General features: G+C 37.9%; 1 protein-coding gene across 3 annotated transcripts; it reads right to left on the bottom strand.

Moving 5' to 3' along the window:
• Positions 1-6,716: 6,716 nt before the first annotated feature.
• LOC122226204 (zinc finger protein 300) lies at positions 6,717-17,591 on the bottom strand. 3 transcript variants are annotated; one of them, XM_042949056.1, is made up of 7 exons: positions 16,492-17,591; positions 15,656-15,782; positions 14,948-15,065; positions 12,223-12,332; positions 9,882-10,008; positions 9,515-9,637; positions 6,717-8,382 (listed from the first exon to the last, which is right to left on the bottom strand). In XM_042949056.1, exons 5-7 carry the CDS (start codon positions 9,913-9,915, stop codon positions 6,833-6,835), a joined length of 1,707 nt encoding a protein of 568 aa, XP_042804990.1. In that variant the 5' UTR covers positions 9,916-10,008; positions 12,223-12,332; positions 14,948-15,065; positions 15,656-15,782; positions 16,492-17,591; the 3' UTR covers positions 6,717-6,832. The 3 variants fall into 3 exon arrangements, with proteins under 3 accessions (XP_042804990.1, XP_042804973.1, XP_042804980.1); XM_042949039.1 differs by lacking the exon at positions 12,223-12,332; XM_042949046.1 differs by lacking the exon at positions 12,223-12,332 and having other exon boundaries at positions 14,948-14,991.
• Between the last annotated feature and the right edge of the window lie 1,093 nt (positions 17,592-18,684).

Below are 18,684 nucleotides of genomic sequence, written 5' to 3'. Positions count from 1 at the left end.
CTTGTTTAATCTGGTGAAAAGATTCCAAGAGGTTGTGGTCACATGGCATGCATTGTATGGTAAGGAGGTAAGTCATGATGGGTGTGCAGTCTATTACCATCAGAGTTATGAAGCTCCTGGTGGTGTGAAAGAAGTATAGTCGTTCAGGAGACTGGAGAAGTTTCCAGATAACCATCTCAAGGATTACTTGAGATCTCTCACAAATCCAGATTTGCACGAGTAAGTGCTAGGCAGTAATTGAATGCATTCCTAGAGAATTCTGTGATCTTTCAGTCTCACCAACTCAGAAATACATTATTTCCCCCTGGCAGGAATTTTTCAAAACCTCTAATCCACTTAAAGCATAAACCATTAGAATATATAATCCTCAGTTCATATCACAATATGATGTACCACAGGAGGTCCTCATTAAGATGACTGAATGGGTTCTTCTAGAGCTACTACAGATAAGGACTCAAACATCAAGTCTTTCATTGGCACAAAAGGAAGATGAAATTCCTAGTTGTAATGATATGAATAGAAATGATGTTGACATGGCTATGCCTGGTGGGTAAGCACAATATAGAGCTGGTAATGAGAAAACAAAAAAGACATCTAGAATATGAAATTAAGAATCAACGTGGGGAAGTATGTCAATGATTCATCTGCAAAGATGACTTAAAAAGAGAATTTTATGGGTAGTAAGAAGGGAGAATTTGAGCTTTCATAGACCATCTAATACATGACTATGCTTCCTTAGATACTTATCAGTTTGCAATTTTAGCTTGTTAATGTAATTATTTTTAACTTGGTTGAATTTTTATAGCCATTGAACTGGAAAAATATTATGAATAAGGTTATCTACATAAGAATATTTTGTTCATCTGAAGTTTTGTTCATTTATTGTTATAGTAATATTAGTGTTGAATATTTGATATTTGTTTAAGCATACTATAAGAGAAAGTAATTACATAATTCTGCTAATGTGTTTAGGAATCATTATTTTCAGTGTAAGATGAAAGAAATACTAGTAAAATATCAGGGTTTTATGAAAAATATGAATGTAACAGTATGAACTCATAATTTAAAACAGTATGTTCTGATTTGTTGCCATGTCCACTGAAGGTGGTCAAGACTCAATGACACCCCATTGGATATGAGTACCTGTGGCAGACAGACTGGGGTTTTCAAATACCATTGCCCACTAAAAGAAACCAGTGCTGTTTGGAGGAATGACTGACACCAGGCCTGGCAGAGGCAATATGCAGGATGAATCTGAAGTATTGTAACTATGGCAATTTCTTAACAGTGCATTTCAAATAACATAAGTTATCATTATAATGAACTCTAAGTTATCAATTCTTAATTTCATGACGTGGGTTTTTTTTATTTCTTGCTTGAAAAACCGTTGAATAATGAAAGTCAGCTATCTTCTGTTTGCTTCTAGAACTTTATAGTTTCTACTTTTACATGTATATCCATGACCTATTTCAAGTTGATTTTTGTAAATGGTGTGTAACTATGGATCAAAATCCTTTTTGGTTGTTTTTGCAAATGGATTTCTAATTGTTCCAACATTATTTGTTGAAAAGACTACCTTTTGTTCATTGAGTTACTTTGATGACCTTGTTAAAAATCTGTTGTCCATATATGTATGGTTTGGTTTCTAGACTCTGTCCTGTTCCATTGGCCTGTCTATTCTTACACCAATACCACAGACTTGATTATTCTAACTTTACAAACCTTGAAATCAGGTAATATGACTCTTCTTAACCGTACCGCCACCCCCCACCCCCCGCCACCGACCAAAAGGTATTTTGTTTATGCTAGGTCTTTTGCATTTCCATATAGAAATTTTTGAGTTTATTTATTTACTTTGAGAGAGACAGAGAGAGCACAAGTGGGGAAGGGGTAGAGAGAGAGAATCCCAAGCAAGCTCCACACTGCCAGCACAGAGCCCAATGTGGGGCTTGAACCAACAAAGCCACGAGATCATGACCTGAGCTGAAACCAAGAGTCGGACACTTAAGCAACTGAGCCATCCACATGCACCTCCATATAAATTTTTGGATCAGCTTGTCAATTTTTACAAAAATGCTGCTGGAATATTTTTGTGGGTGCTTCAACATACACATCAATTTAAGGGGAACTGATATCTTAACACTGACTCTTTCCATCTGTAAGCACACTATCTCTCCATTTATTTTTTTCAAGAGTCACTTTTTTTTTTAAACTTTTTATTTAAATTCCAGTTAGTTAACATATAGTTCAATATTAGTTTCAGGTGTACAATATAGTGATTTGACACTTCCATACAACACCTGGTGCTCAGTTCAAGTGCACTCCTTAATCCCCATCACCTATTTAATGTTTATTTATTTTTGAGAGACAGAGCAAGAAAGCACAAGCAGGGGAGGGGCAGAGAGAGAGGGAGACACAGAATCTTAAGCAGGCTGCAGGCTCTGAGCTGTCAGCACAGAGACAAATGTGGGGCTTGAACTCACAAACAGTAAGATCATGACCTGAGCCGAAGTCAAGTCGGAGGCTTAACCAACTGAGCCACCCAGGCGCCCCTCCCCATCACCTATGTAACCTATCCCCCCATTAACCTCCCCTTTGGTAACCACCAGTTTGTTCTCTATAGTTATGAGTCTGTTTCTTAGTTTGCCTTTTTCCCCCTTTGCTCATTTGTTTCTTAAAATTCTACACAAGAGCCACTTATTAAGTCTATTAGTTTTGTGGTTGTTGTTGTAGTTTTTGAAATATTCTACGTGGAAGACCAGGTTGTCTGCAATAGAGACAATTTTATTTCTTCCTTCCCCAAAGGTATGCTGCACCACCACAACCACCTTCCCTTTCTTGCTTTCCTTACTGCACTAAGATCACCAGCACAATGTTCACTAGGGAGAGCAAAGCAAACATCTTTGACCATTTGCCAAATGAAAAAAATGCTTGGGGGCAAGCATTTAGTCTTTCACAATTAAATATGATGACTAGATTTTTTTTTTTTTAATAGATGCTCTTTAACACTATGAAGTAGCTACCCTTTGTTTCTAGTTCACTGAGTTTTGCTCTAAAAAGATGTGGAATTTTTGTCAAATAATCTTCTGCATCATTGAATGATCACATGGTTTTTTTTTTTTTTTTAGGCTGCTGATATGATGAATGACACCAATTGATTTCATATATTGGACCAACCTTGCATTTTTAAGTTAAACACTACTTGGCCGTGATGTACTTTCCTTTTAAACTATTGCTAAATCTGATTTGCAAACATCCTGTTAAGGATGGCTATGGTCTATGTTCAGGAAAAACATTGGCCACCAAATGTATTTTTCTTAGAATGTCTCTGTCTGGCTTTAGCATCATGGTTAGTGCTAGCCTCATAAAATATGTTAGAAATCCTTGCTCTTCTCTTTTCTGGAATATATGTATGAATCGGCATTTTTTATTTAGTTGTATTCAAATCTTTTTAAGATCCTTTAATTATCTGTAGATTCTGAAGTGATGCTGTTTCCTTTCATTGCTTGCTATGGATATTTATACCTCCTTTTTCTTTGTATTGCCATGGTATTAATGATCTTTTTAGTCAACATTTTGTTGTTCCTACTTCTTTTTTTTCCATTTTTAATCTTATTTTTATCACTTCCTTTTTTACTTTCTTGTAGTTCACCATACTTTTTTATTCTAACCTATTGAGTTGGATGCTTAGATATTTTCGGGCTTTCTTCTTGTCTGATCTGTACTTACTGCAATACATTTCCCTCTATTACAGGTTTAGGTGGAACTGATTTTGTGAATAGTATGCAGTAATTATGTTTTCATTTTCTGTTTTACCCATATGGATAACTGAGCCAGAAGCATTTATTGAAGTACAACATTTCTCCTACTGTTCTACATTGCCATATTTGTCGTAATTCAAATACCTATAGGTAATTATGTTTCTGGATTTTCTTACCATTGGTCTATTTGGCCGCCCATGTGCAATACGTTGTCTTAATTATCACTTTATGGAAAATCTTAGTCTGGTAAGTTCTCCAAATTTGCTCTTCAAAAGTATCTTGGCTAGTCTTACCTTTTAGCATTTCCATATGTAATTTTATAATTAAATTGTAAAAATTTCAAAAAAAGAAAGCTTATTGGGGTTTTGATATAAAATGCATTGAATACCATGGGAAGTTGATCTTTATTCAGGGACGTTGAGGGATATAATCATATGTCCTAGATTCGGTGCCATGGGCAAACATGGTAATAGGTACTGTCAAAACTTATCAAGAATGGACTATCAGAATAAGCATGATACAGAATTAAGCAAAACAGGGCATCAGAGCAAGCTCAATTAACTACTGATAAAAATGGAGTCCTTGCCACTTACTAACAGTAGGATGATTCATAACAACTGTAGCTTTAATTCCACATAATAGAGCTAAATCCACACAGAAATTTGTAGCCAGTTGCTAGTTACCTGCATGCTATCTGGTATTTTGTTGTTGCTCAATAATAAAATAAGCTAACTCTATATTTACGAATGGGCTTATTCCTTTGGATTTCAATTTTTCTCATCTCCCCAACAATATACAAATCACTTTGGGGGAAAATGGGCATCTTTAATATTGAGTCTTTCAACCAAAAAACTTGGTAAGTCTCTCAGTTTATTTAATTAAGTCTTGTTTAATTTATTCAGTAATGTTTTATAATTTTCTATATAGAAGTTCTATACTCCATGATTAGACTTACTTTAGGGGGGGTTCATATTTTTTATGCTAATGTAAATGGCATTTTAAAATTTTCATTCTGCTGATATGTAGAATGAGTTTACTTTTTAATATTAAAACTATATAAAGCAACTAAACTCCTTTATTTCTAATATTTAATCAGTTATTTTTGTTCTCCTTATACACCACTGCATCATCTATGTCCTTATTACTTTTTCCTTTTTAATCCTATGCCCATTTTCCTATTCTTCCTTCATTGCACTGATCAGCTCCTCTAATAAAATGCTCAAAAAAATAAAAAAAGTATGGTGAAGTATTAAGTCAGTAGGTGCTAAGTCTAAATTTGGATGTTTATAGAAGCCCATTATCAGATCAACAGGCTGCTTGGAGGTTTGTGACAGCAGAAAATCAAATGGGAGGCTTGTAAAGTAGGAATTATGAATCTTTGTTATTCTACATAAGTTCTGTATCTGTCACTATATAGAACACACTCTTCATTAAATTTCTATGTATTCCTGATATGTTCCTTTTTTTTCTTATCCTTTTTAAAATTTTATTTATCTATTTATTTGTCCTTCTCACGCCTTTGTAAGGATCAGTTGGGATGTCTTCCACGAGAAAACATCAGAGCAGCTCAACCCAAAACATGTACTCCTAAGCATTCTTTCCCTGGTATGAATTGTCAATTACATCTGATGACAGTGTTCTCAGCTCACTGCTCATAATGAGACCAAGAATTTGCGTGCACGGACTAGGAATTTCCCACATCCATGTTAGGCATCCCCTGAAGAGGTTCTCACCCAGGGGGTTCCCATCTTTTCACAACAGACAGTTCAGCCATTGAGGAAGAGGATCTGGTGGGCAGGAAATGTGAAAGAATCAAGTGGAAACTATATAAAGAACTATGTGAACATAAGTATACAGACATTCTCCTTCGTGCCAGGAATGCTCTTCTGCAGAAACCTCTAGCAAGGGTCCTCATCTAAAGCTGCTCATGCAGGAATAGACAACCAAAGCAAAGAGAGGAGATATTTTAGAAATATTAAGTTCTTAAGCCTGTGAAGAGTTTTTCTCTACAAGTGTTCTTTGTTCCCAGAGAAAACAGTTGGGGCTGCAGGGCAGGAATCAGAAAATAACTGAAGAGACATTAGACGTGATCTTTATGTGTAACCACCAGTTTATAAATGTATGTAAAAAACAACAAATGCATAATAAAATGTCACTTGAACATACCAAGAATCAAGGCCACTAGGGTCAAAAACAGTAAAATGAACAGTCCTGGGAATGGGTTATCAAAAGCAGAGTGTCTGAAATACAAGTTTAGATGTAGCTTTTACATATTAGTCTTAGCATCCAGCTGCATGGAAATGAAAGACAAAAAGAATAATAAATGAAAATGTACTCTTCACTATACTTTTTTTTTTTACTGATAGGAAATATTCAGATGGGTGAAGCAGGCTTGCTTGAAGTTACACAATCTGCGAGTAGCTGAGCCAGTATTAGAACACAAGACCATCTGGTTCAGTACCAAAGCATTTCCACAACACCAAACTCCCAGTGAGGGAGAATAAATGGGTGATCTGGTCAAGTAGCACCAATTTCAAGATCCAGGATCCTTCCAGAGAGACAGGTCAACTTATATGATTGAGACGGGAAAATGTATAAACATCATCTGATCCACCTATCTTTCCATCTTTGTACAAGAATTTTACATGTATCTTTAGGGGTCATGCTAAGCCCCTCCTTATAATGTAGTTTCTAGGAATTTATTTATTTATTTATTTATTTATTTATTTATTTACTTAACTCAAGCTTTCTTCATGTCCTTTACAGGGAATTACTGTATGGCCAAAATGATGCCAAGCTAATATTAGCTATTTCACAATGTCTGGTTATTATTAATGTGGTATAACATAGAATATGTAACTTGACAACATTCTATATACATAACTTTAAAAGTTTTACACACCATGTTGAAAATGTTCCTCATTTATGATTATTTTCCATCATCTTTGCTGAGTTGGGTATCACCACACTACAGACATCTATAAAGATGTCTCATAAATATCAAATCAATCAGGTTCCTAGTATTTATTAAGGCTCGAGCTAATACTGAAGGCTTTTCTGCGTTCAGTTCATTATGATTTTACTACTGTATGAATTCTCTGATGTACAGTGAGTTGTGACTTCTGGATGAAGGCTTTCCCACAGATAGCACATTGATAGGGTCTTTCCCCAGTATGAATTCTCTGATGTAAAACAAGGTCTGACTTCTGGGAAAACGCCTTTCCACATTCAGCACATATGTAAGGTTTTTCTCCTGTATGAATTCGCTGATGCCCTGGGAGGTGAGACTTCTGAGAGAAGGCTTTCCCACATTCACTGCATATATAAGGTTTTTCTCCTGTGTGAATTCTCTGATGTCCAATGAGATGTGATTTCTGACAGAAGGCTTTTCCACATTCACTGCATTTATAGGGCTTTTCTCCAGTATGTGTTCTCTGATGTATGATGAGCTGTGACTTCCGGGAGAAGGTCTTCCCACATTCAGTACATTCATAAGGTTTCTCCCCAGTATGAATTAACTGATGTGTAATGAGTTCCGTCTTCCTGCTGAAGGCTTCCTCACATTGAGCACATTTGTAGGGTTTCTCCCCAGTGTGAATTCTTTTATGTATAATGAGGTGGGACTTCTCACAGAAGGCTTTCCCACATTCAGTACATTCATATGGTTTCTCTCCAGTATGAGCTCTATGATGTATGATCAGCTGTGACTTCTGGGAGAAGGCCTTCCCACACTCTCTACATTCATAAGGTTTCTCTCCAGTGTGAATTCTTTGATGTATAATGAGGGGTGATTTCTGGGAGAAGGCTTTCCCACACTCACTACACTCATATGGCTTTTCCCCAGTGTGAACTCTCTGATGTATAATGAGGGAGGATTTCTGAGAGAAGGCTTTTCCACATTCAGAACATTCATAAGGTTTTTCCCCAGTATGAGTTCTCTGATGTACGATGAGATGAAACTTCTCACTGAAGGCTTTCCCACATGCACCACAATCATATGGTTTCTTTCCAGTATGAATTCGTTGATGTACAATAAGCTGTGACTTCTTGGCAAAGGCTTTTCCACATGTAACACACACACAGGTTTTCTCCTTAGTTTCAACATTCTGATATTGCATAAGGGATTGTTTACTACTAAAAATGTTCCCACACTGATTGTTATTACAGGGCATTACTCCATTGTGAATTTTCTCAAGATTAGAATTAGATGCACCATAGCTAGATGATTTTCCACATCCCAAACTCTCATCAGGGTTTTTTCTTGAATTACTCTTATTACAACTACGTAGATCAGCATTATATTTCAAGTTCTTTTTAAATACATCATAGCTATGGGATCTTTGTCTTAAAGTATCTGGCTCTATGCACTCTTGAAATATTTTTCCAAAGGCATTATATTTATGGCCTGACTCCACAGTCACTGTTTTGTTGCTGATGACTGTTACTTGCCTGAAAAGCTTGTCTTGGTTTTCCTGACATCTCTGTAGCTGGCCATCATCTTGACAGACTTTTAAAATGGAGTACAATGAACCATCCTTTGTGACTCCTTTCAGGATATTATTACGGAAGGAAACAGACCCCAAAATACATGATTTGGGGTTGTCAAGGTTACTTTTCCTGTCTAAAAGAAAGAAAGATAAAATAAAACAATTATAAAGAACAATAAACAAACAAACAAAAAAGAACAATAAATATAATGCAGAAGAACAGAACAAATGATTAATCCAATGTATTTGATGAACTCAGAACACAGGGACAGAGACAGGCCATCTCCTAACACAGGTCAGCATAAAGTATGATCAGATGAATGGATGGAAAAGGATATTAACGAGAAAAATTAGACCTGAAGGAAATAGAAATGTATCTGGGTTATTATCACTCTAATCGTGGATTATTCTTCTAGAATTTTCCCATTTCTCCTGCTTTCTGAATGGAAATCCTTTTCACTTTCTGAATTCATTTATCTTATAAACCATTTGCTACATATATACGTAACTATTATCCTGTGACCATTATCCAAAGAAACAAGGTCCCTTCTGTACTCAAAATATTTTAACTCTCTTCAGTCTACTTTCCTAATTAAAAACTAACACAAACAACAGAAAAGTCCAAGATCCTGCTATGGATTCAGTATCAGATTCACACCAAGAATCCAAGCTTATATTCCACTACTTCCCATAACACCTTCAATATATACCAACAGAAACTAGCAAAGTTCTCCCAGAAAAGCCTTCATTCTCTACCTTCAAAGTTTTATTCACACACCCTCTCCCCACCACAATCTGCCTTCACCTTCCTCCTTCAGCATCACCAACACTTAGTATGTTTCAAAGCAGCTACAGCTGCACGCTCCAAAAAACACCTTCTCAAATTCTGCTGCATATTTAGACGTGCATTTTCTCCGAACTTTTAAAATGGTAAAACTTTTAAAATGGTATATTTGACACATAATTTTGTACACCATGTGCCTGGAGGTCTTACCATGTAAAGTACAACCTATGTTCTTCGGAGGAATTTGCCTTTCTATTGCCTTTTCATAAAAGGTGTTAAAGATACACATATATGCAGAAAGGAAGAAGATCAATAAGAAACAGCCTCCTCCTTATAAAGGTTAAGAATTATTTAATTATTTGTCAAATGCCTACTAAATTCTCAGCACAGGAACAAACAATAAGAAATCTCGATAAGGATTTCTTATCAAGCCTCAGGCATCAATCAATTAAGAAAACAAAACAATCTGAGATTTCACTTCCCTTGTCTCCCATCTGCCTGATTTTCATCTGTATAGATCCAATTTGATACGTCTCTCTTGATGATCCATGGATCTTCTCCTTGTTCCAACTTAGAGATGACATCTGGTTTGGAAACTGGATATCCTATTAAGTGGAAATCACAGAGGAATTGGGATTGGGGGCACTGAAGGAAAAAAGAGAAGGTGTTGTTTCAGAAGGGCTACAATGAATCAGTCCAGTTGACCCTCAGCAAACACCATGACCTCTGTTTGGGAAGGTCTGAAGATCGTAAGTCATTATATATCTCAGGAACCACCTAAGCACAGCACCTGATAAGGAAAGGCCCTTGGTTGGACAAGTCTGAGTGATGCAGGGAAGCCATCCTTACCCAATGAGATCACGTGGCTGAAGTTCTCCAGCATCACATCTCTATACAGGGTCCTCTGAGCAGGGTCCAGTTGCTGCCACTCCTCTTGGGTGAAATCCACAGCCACATCCTTGAATGATACCAACCCCTGTAACAGTATATTCCTGTTCAGTCTGAAGTGACCATTCTCATCATTCCTACTATAGTATATAAAACTACAACTACACCTAGTTTTGTATCATAGTATTTGGGAGAAACAGCACAAAATCTTGTCTTTACAAGAAGAGACAGATTAGGAAAACAGAAGAGGTAAATCAAAATGCCTACCTAATACAAATGGTAATTTAATAAATGATAAGGGCAGCATTCAAATAACTGAGAGGAAAACAGATTATTCAAAGAATAATACTGAAACAACAGGAGAGTCAACAGGAAAGGAAGAATGTTGAATCCATATGTTAAAGGTGGAATTAATTGTATGCTCTTAAAATTCATATGTTATATGCTAACTGCTAGTTTCTCAGAATGTGACCTTATTTGAAAACAGGGTCACTGCAGATGTAATTAGTTCTATGAGGTCATTAGGATGGACCCTAATCCAATATGACTAATATCCGTATGAAAGGGAGAAATTTGAACACAGAGACAGACACACATAGAAGAAAGATGATATGAAGAGACATGGGGAGAAGATGGTCACCTATAAGTCAAGGAGAGGGGCCTGGAAGATTGTTCTCTTACAGCCTTCAGAAGGAATCAACCCTGCTGACACTTTTGAGTTTTGGCTTCTAGCCTCCAGACCTTTGAGACAATAAATTTCTGTTGTTTAATCTACCCAGTCTGTGGTCTGTTGTTAAGGTAGCCCTGGAAAACGAATACACCATATTTTATGTCTTGAGAAATGCAAAATATACATTCTAGATGAAGCAAAAAATTAAATTCTAAAAATATAGCCAAGAGCATAAAAGTAACAAAACATGGGAAGATTTTTGTTAATAATTACAGAGCAGAGAAAGCTTTTGTTTTTTGAGTTTTTTTAATGTTCCTTTTTTATTTATTTTGAGAGAGTGAGAGAGACACAGAGAGAGGGAGCGAGCAGGGGAGGTGCAGAGAGAGGGGAAGAGAGAGAATCCTAAGCAGGTTCCATGCTGTCAGCACAAAGCCTGATGTGGGGCTGGAACCCACAACTGTGAGATCATGACCTGAGCCAAAACAAGGAGTTGGGCACTTAACCGACTGAGCCACCCAGGCGCCCCTAGCAGAAAAAGCCTTTTAAAATAAGAGATTAAAAAGAGAAAAAACACATATAGAGAATCACAGAATGTCAGTGTTCTTTAAGATCATAATGTAATACCCTCAATTTATAGGAAAATAATCATAGCTTCACCTCAATTAATGGTTCTCCGATATATATATAGATATATAGATATAGATAGATATATATATGTAATAACTAGTAATATAATGAAGTATACCAATTACAGTAGCAATACTGAAAACAGACATAATGAGAAATGTACAGGAAACACTCATAAAAAAAATAAGATTATTGATGTGACATTAACACAAAAAAAACTTGGGTAAATGTAGAGCCGTAAGGTATTTCTGGAGGGGAAAGGGACTATTTTAATTAGGTCACCATCATGTTCACAGTTGTCATCTACTAGAATCTGAGTGATGTTTTTCAGCTTTTCCTCCTAAATATTTCATTATTATCAAATATTGCTTTCAGAACAAAAACAGATTAAACACGGTTTCCACTGTCAAAACCCCCTGCTTAAAAGTATCCACTGGTTCTAACCTTTCGTATACAATCAGTCTCAATCATCTCAGTCCCACGCCAAGTCCCATATTCACACCATCAAGCTGCCAAACATTTAATTTGTCCTTAAAACAACCTTATTCACTTTCTAATTTTACATATGAGAAAACCTAGAATTACAGTAGTTCAGTAATCACTTGCCAGAGGTCAGGCACTGAAGATATGATTAACTCTCAGCTTTAAAAAGCAGGTATTCTGATTCAATGGCTCCACACTGACTCCTTGATATTGTAAACAAGGTCTTCTGTATTTTATTGTTTTAATAACACCCTTAGTCAAACTTCCAATGAAACACCCTAGATTTTCGTTTTCCTCAAATGCTCAGCCTTCCTAAAACCACTCTGCCCTCTCTACTTTTGTAAATGTTGTTTCCCATCCTTATCCTACTTCTCTCATGATCTAAAGCTCAATAATCTTTTAAGCCTATTTTCTAACTCCTTATACAGCTGGTTGCTCCCCCCTCTCTGTTTTAACAGTTCCTTGCTCCCATATCTATTATAAAATTTTTATTTGTCAATGCTGCTTTCCATGTCTGTTTACCTAATTTTTCTCTGCATTCCTCCCAGAAAAAAAACCATACCGAAATCTTCTTGAGATACTCCACAGCCAGTCAATGCATGTGACACAATTAGGTACTCAAGAAATGTTCACTAAAAAAAGGAATGAATGAAGATTACAGAAAATAAAATAAAGTTCACATTTAACTAAGAATAGTTCTGTGGATTAATCAGTTACATTCTTTTGATCTAAAGAACAGTGACATGAGAAAGAAAATAAATGTGGAATGTAGAGAAAATCCATTCTGACAGGAAGTTTAAGAGATGTAATTTTAACATTCTGATTTTGCTTTATGAATTATACTCAAATGCTTCATTATACTAAGTATGCATAAATTTTGTTAATTTTGAGAAAAATATAATGTATAATCAGTGGGAAATTGTACTCTTATCATCTGCAAACAAATGTTTATGGCTTGGGTGACTGGGAGAATGGAAGAGAGAAGGTGTTAGAAGAAGAAAGGAAGAATAGATATGTGTACAAATAATGACTTCACTTCTGGACAGTATGGGAAAAATATAAATCCCTCTTCCTAAAGGAACAGGCATACAATCCGTTAATAAGCCCCAGTAGTCGGATTTATTAAGCTAATAAAAATCCATTTTCATTCTCTAAAGCTACTCCAACAAATATAAGACTAACTAGATATGTAATTTTAAACCTTCCAGTTGCCACATTCAAAAAATTATTTTCAAATATATATAGGTATCTCAATATATCCAAAATATAATTTCAAAGTATAACTGACCTTTAAAAATTATTAGTGTGCTTTTTGGAATTGTGTCTTCTAAACTCAGTATGTATTTTACACTTAAGGAACACCTCAATTCAGGCTAACCAATTTCAAGTGCTCACTAATCACATGTGGCTGGTCACTCTGCACTGAACAGCACAACTCTAAAGCTACTGACATTCAAGAAAAAAAACAAAACAACCTTATCTTTTTGCAATAGAACCCACCTGTTAAGCTTTACTGTAAAATACACATGAGCACTCCTAATGCAAAAGTTGATTACTATATTTGATAATAATAATGATGACAATATAATAACAATACCAACAATTAACACTTAATTTAGAACAAACCATCCCAGGTACAATTCCAGGCATGGTTTTTATTTACTTAATTCTTACAACAACCCTATGAGGTTTCTAATCCCCATTTTACAGATAAGAAAACAGTCACTGTTTGACCAGGCTGGAAAGAAATATCATGCATCCGCTAAGATAATAAAGAATTCTAGGGGCACCTGGGTGGCTCAATCGGTTGAGTGTCCAACTTTGGCTCAGGTCAAGATCTCATGGTTCATAAGTTCAAGCCCCACATCAGACTCGATGCTGTCAGTGCAGAGCCCGCTTTGGATCCTCTGTCTCCCTCTCTCTGCCCCTCCCCCGCTGTGCTCTTTCAAAAATAAATAATCATTAAAAAAAAAAAAGGATTCTAGGTACTGGCATAGGAAGATATTCAAAATGTATACAAAAATCTTTACCTGGGACAATTAAAAAGCAAGTTTTGCAGCACGGAATCTTTACTGTGTAACATTATTTCTCCAAAAGAAAAACACAAGAAAGTAAAAGACACTCTTATACATTTGTACTTTCACGTGTACACACTTAATCATAGTTATATTGAAAAGGTTTGGAAGATTACAAACAAATGGTTAACACAGAGTCTTAGAAGGAGGAGAGTTAAAAGGTTTAAATTTTTATCACTGATATAGTTTGAAATTTATATACCATGTACATAGCCAATGTTGGCAGAGAGAAAAATCACTACACACTATTAAAAAGGGAAGTGCAGAGAAGGAACTGGCCTCGAGTTGGAAAGTGATCCTACACAATCTGAAACCACAGCAAAGGGTATGGAGTATCAGGGACCCATGCTCTACAAAGCTTTGCCAGAGAATTATAATGTAAGAACTGCCCTTTGGGAGAAAAATAGATTTGGGAAGACCATTCAAAATGCACCCATCCTGTGTTATCTAGATTTTAGCAGTAGGTAAAACTGGACAATAGGAAGCCTCTATAATCAATCAGGTCCTCTAAACCAGAAATCTAACAAACTTTTTCAGTAAAGCATATATTTTCAGCATTGCAGGTCATACGGTCTCTGTTGTACTTACCCAATGCTCCCATTGTAGCAGGAAAACAGCTACAGACAATACATGAACAATAAAACTGTCCATAAAAATAGAGAGCTGAATTTGGCCTACGGGCAATAGTTTGGTGAGCCTAGCTCTGAAGGATAAAGTTCACGGAGTCTGGCTATGACACTATAACTTCCCTCTAAAACAGATCATTTTGTGATACAGCTACCAGAAATCTACTGTTGCATTTACCACAGGAGTGTTGCTAAGAATACTGTGTACTCCATCATCTAGACAAAGACCCAGAATGGAAATTTGTTTTAGTCTTACATGGTAAGAAAGAATTTCTTCCCATGGGAAATTGATCTGTTTTCTCTTTAGAGGACTGTAAATCAATTAAGTGGTGATGTCTTCAAGAAAGATCAGAAAAACTGGTACGTTCGTTTTTAAAAATGTTTTCAGGCCAGGTTTATCTACATGTTCCCTAGAAACTCTTTCCAGGTCTTAACTTTCATTTTGGCTACCTTCTCCCTAATCCAAATTTCAGCTATCTGCACTATTCCATTTGGTCGGACAGAAAATGAAGGAAATTCTGCAAATTAAATACAAAAGCAACTCACCTGGGACTTCATCATTCTCTGCTCTCTTCTACAAGTGCAGATGTCTGAAAAAGCAAGACTGGTGCTCAGATGGGCATTTTCACAGACCAGACCGTCTGCTGCTTCCACATTCACCAATCTAGAAACAACCACTAGAATCAGCTGTATGATGACACAACCAGTGGGGATAAGGCTATTTGGTCCTTGAGAGGGTCAGGAAGCACTAGGTGAAGGAGGTCCTCTCATGACCACACTATGAAGATACAGAACTTGGTCAGGGTGGTTTAATTGTAAAGATGTGAAGGTATATTTCACACTGACTTACTAACAGCTTATTGTTTCCCTATGAATCAGTAATTCTATTTGTAGAATATTCTCTTAAGGCAATAAACATAAATGGATATGTATAAAGTAAACTGTAGATGGACTGCTCCAGCAACAAGAATGGCCATGACCAAATGGAAAACTGAGAAATGCATTCCCTTATTCCCCAGAAAGAACCAGCAGCTGAATTCCAATAATCTCCCAACAGGTCTTCTATATTTTCCCCCAACTCAGCAAACTCTCTTGCCAATCAATATTCATGGGCCAAAATGTTAATTTTAAGATGTTTTCTGTTTAAACTATTATTACAGATTTTCAACAGTGCAGTCATCTACATATAAAAATGGTGATAGGTTGGAAACACTCATACAAGAGAATATACTACAATGCAGGAAGGCATATTACCCGGTCAATTTTTCTCAGTCCCAGAAGGAGTCATTCAGACAAGACTGAACTGGTTCAGAGCAACTGAATGCTCCCAAGACAGGGAGGCTGTTTTACATGGGGTATTCCAGGCGTTGTCAAAACTGATCTGGAAGGAAACAATCAAGAGAAATAGTTATACTCATCTCTGGGTACCCAGCAGGTGCTCAGTAAGTGTTTCTTGAATAAAACAACATGATTTCAATTCTTAGAAAAAGCTGGGCTGAAAATCATACTTTTGATAACAATCCATCCTTTTAAATTTGTTTGGTCTTGTTTTAAAATGACCATTTTGGGGGGAGACGAGGGCCAGGCTAAGGGGGCAATGGTGGACCGCGAAGGGGTCTGACCTTTAAGAACTCAATGGTTGCCTAAAACCTGTGGAAACTTTAAAGTATGTAAAAGCCTTTCCCGAAAAGTAGGGCTGATCATGCCTGATCCCATTATTGCTCCCTCCAAATTTCTGAATCCTTGGGTCTAGCAATGACACACCCACAGAATTCCCCCATGACCACTACATCACTGACCACCACATGGATGGTCATTTAGTCCGCAGCCTCCTCACCAATCACTGATTCTCCACAGTCCCATCAATCACTGACCCCAGTCAGTCCTCCTACACGCCATTTCGGATCCCACAGACAACTCCATCACTGACACATTATTCCCCAATTACTAATCTCATACCTCACTCCAACCCTGACTCCCAAATAAACCCAACATGAATCCCACACACCTCCCCACCCGTGACTTCATAAATCTGCAATCACTGACCCTCACAGACCCCTCCTCTCCCATTATCAATCCAACAGACTCACCGCACATAACCGCCTTCTGTCTTGCGGCTCCGTTATCAGGTCTCGAAACGCCCATCACGGCTTTAACCGGGACGGCTGTCACAGCCATACTGCTGAACTCTCCCGCTTCCTGTCTGGGTGAGCACAGCGCGGGGCTCCCGAGCCTGCGCCGAGCCGTGCTGGGAGGTTTTGCCCACTCCGCATCCTCGGCGGCTTTGTTCAGGAGGCAATATGGCCGCCCCCAGGTGCTATGTCGGAACTGGGGCCGCCATCTTGAGAATTTGGTCAGTTCCGTACACGCGGAGGAATTCGGTTCCTTCCGAGCAGGAGTTTGGGATGTGCCACCGCCCCCTGCCCCAGGGAAGGGGGCAAGATGACGGGGAGGAGGATTTTACGAACCAGCTAGGTGCGAGGTTTTGCAGAGAGCTTTTACAGGTTTGGGGAAGAAATTTGAGTGATACGACCCCTACTAGAAGACTGCATTTGGTGAAAGAGGAAGAATTTCGAATGTTAAAATACTCTCATGGACGGCACTCCTTAAATATGTTTGTAATGGTACAGCCTACACCGGGAGGTTCGCCTAGCTTGGAGGGGTGAGGCGTAGAATGGCACAGTGCCTCCGCGGAGATCCCACTGTGGGCGCGAAGTGGTGGAAGAGTTCACTGGTGGGCGGAGGAGGGGATCCACAGTAGAAATGAACTTTATACTAAAAGCTATTATAAGGGAGTCTCTAGGGGAAATTAGTACTACTCATTGCTGTAAGTTGCTGAGGCGGCCTGAAGGAAAAAGGAACATTCAGAGGCAGGGAGGAGGAGGAGACGGAGGCACAAAGCGTTGACGTGGAGAAGCTGGCGAGAAGAGGGGCAGCGATCCTGCTGCTAAGGAGAGGGCTGTGTAGACAGCGGTGGGAGCCGGCAGGACCGAAAGCAGGACGCGTAGGAACAGAAGTGGGAAGCTAGGGGACACAACACGGGAGACGCGGGGGGAGGTTGAGACCGAGAAAGGGGAGACTGAAAAACAAAAATGGAGAGGAAGCGGGGAGGAGGTTAGATTTCAGGAAAACATCACTTGAAAAAATAATGAACCACAAAGCACTTACCATAACCTTTAGGTACTTCAGGCTTTTATATTAAAAAAAAAAAAAAAAAAAGTGCTAACTAATGTTTCCTGTGCTTAGATATGCTTTTGAATCATCAGTTTTTGAAAGAGCCATGAGATTTTTGGCTTACGTAATTAAATGAATAGCAGTTTTACATTGAGCAGTTTTATCATGTCAAGTAAAAACAAATCGATCTAGATGAGAGATTTTATTCAGAAAGATGGTTGCAATAGGGAGAACACTTCATTCTCAGAAATCTGCAAGCATCTCAAAATCAAACCTTACCTTTCCCCACCCCCGCCCCAACCCCCCTTTTTTTATAGAGGGTTAAGAAGGGTTAGCAGTAACCTTCAACAGGTAGGAGTGCAAGTGGCAAAAACAGGACACTTAAAAATGTTTCTGGAGTTCTCAGATTCCGTGAAAAGCTGTTAAGGGAGGACGTTATGCATATACATATTGCTTTATGTGGTTAAACTTGGGGACCAGCCAAGTTTAGGGGCCTGTGGAAAAGAGAGGGGCCTAACTATTGCTCAAGGAAGAGAGTAAAATAGCAATTGCACTACTAGGTATTTATCCAAGGGACACAGGTGTGCCGTTTCGAAGAGACACATGCACCCCCATGTTTATAGCAGCACTATCGACAATAGCCAAAGTATGGAAAGAGCCCAACTGTCCATTGATGGATGAATGGATAAAGAACATGTGGTATATTTGTACAATGGAGTATTACTCGCAATGAAAAAGAAAGAAATCTTGCCATTTGCAACTATGTGGATGGAACTGGAGGGTATTATGCTGAGTGAAATTAGTCAGAGAAAGCAAAAATCATATGACTTCACTCAGGACTTTAAGAGAAAAACAGATGAACATAAGGGAAGGGAAGCAAAAATAATATAAAAATAGGGAGGGGGGCAAAACATAAAAGATTCTTAAATATGGAGAACAAACGGGGTTGCTGGAGGGATTGTGGGAAGGGGGATGGGCTAAATGGGTAAGGGGCATTAAGGAATCTACTTCTGAAGTCATTGTTGCAGTATATGCTAACCTGGCTATAAATTTAAAAAGTAATTACTTAGGGGCACCTGGGTGGCTCAGTTGGTTAAGCGGCCGACTTC

The sequence above is a fragment of the Panthera leo genome, chromosome A1 (assembly GCF_018350215.1).
Source record: "Panthera leo isolate Ple1 chromosome A1, P.leo_Ple1_pat1.1, whole genome shotgun sequence".
Classification (NCBI taxonomy): Eukaryota; Metazoa; Chordata; class Mammalia; order Carnivora; family Felidae; genus Panthera; species Panthera leo.
This window is presented reverse-complemented; position numbering and strand designations above follow the sequence as displayed.

Excerpts from the sequence above, each read along its gene's own strand:
- LOC122226204 (XM_042949039.1), bottom strand. Across the intron at positions 9,638-9,881 it reads CAGCCACGTGATCTCATTGG|GATATCCAGTTTCCAAACCA; the intron begins GTAAGGATGGCT and ends TCCACTTAATAG. Across the intron at positions 8,383-9,514 it reads TCAGGCAGATGGGAGACAAG|ACAGGAAAAGTAACCTTGAC; the intron begins GGAAGTGAAATC and ends TCTTTCTTTTAG.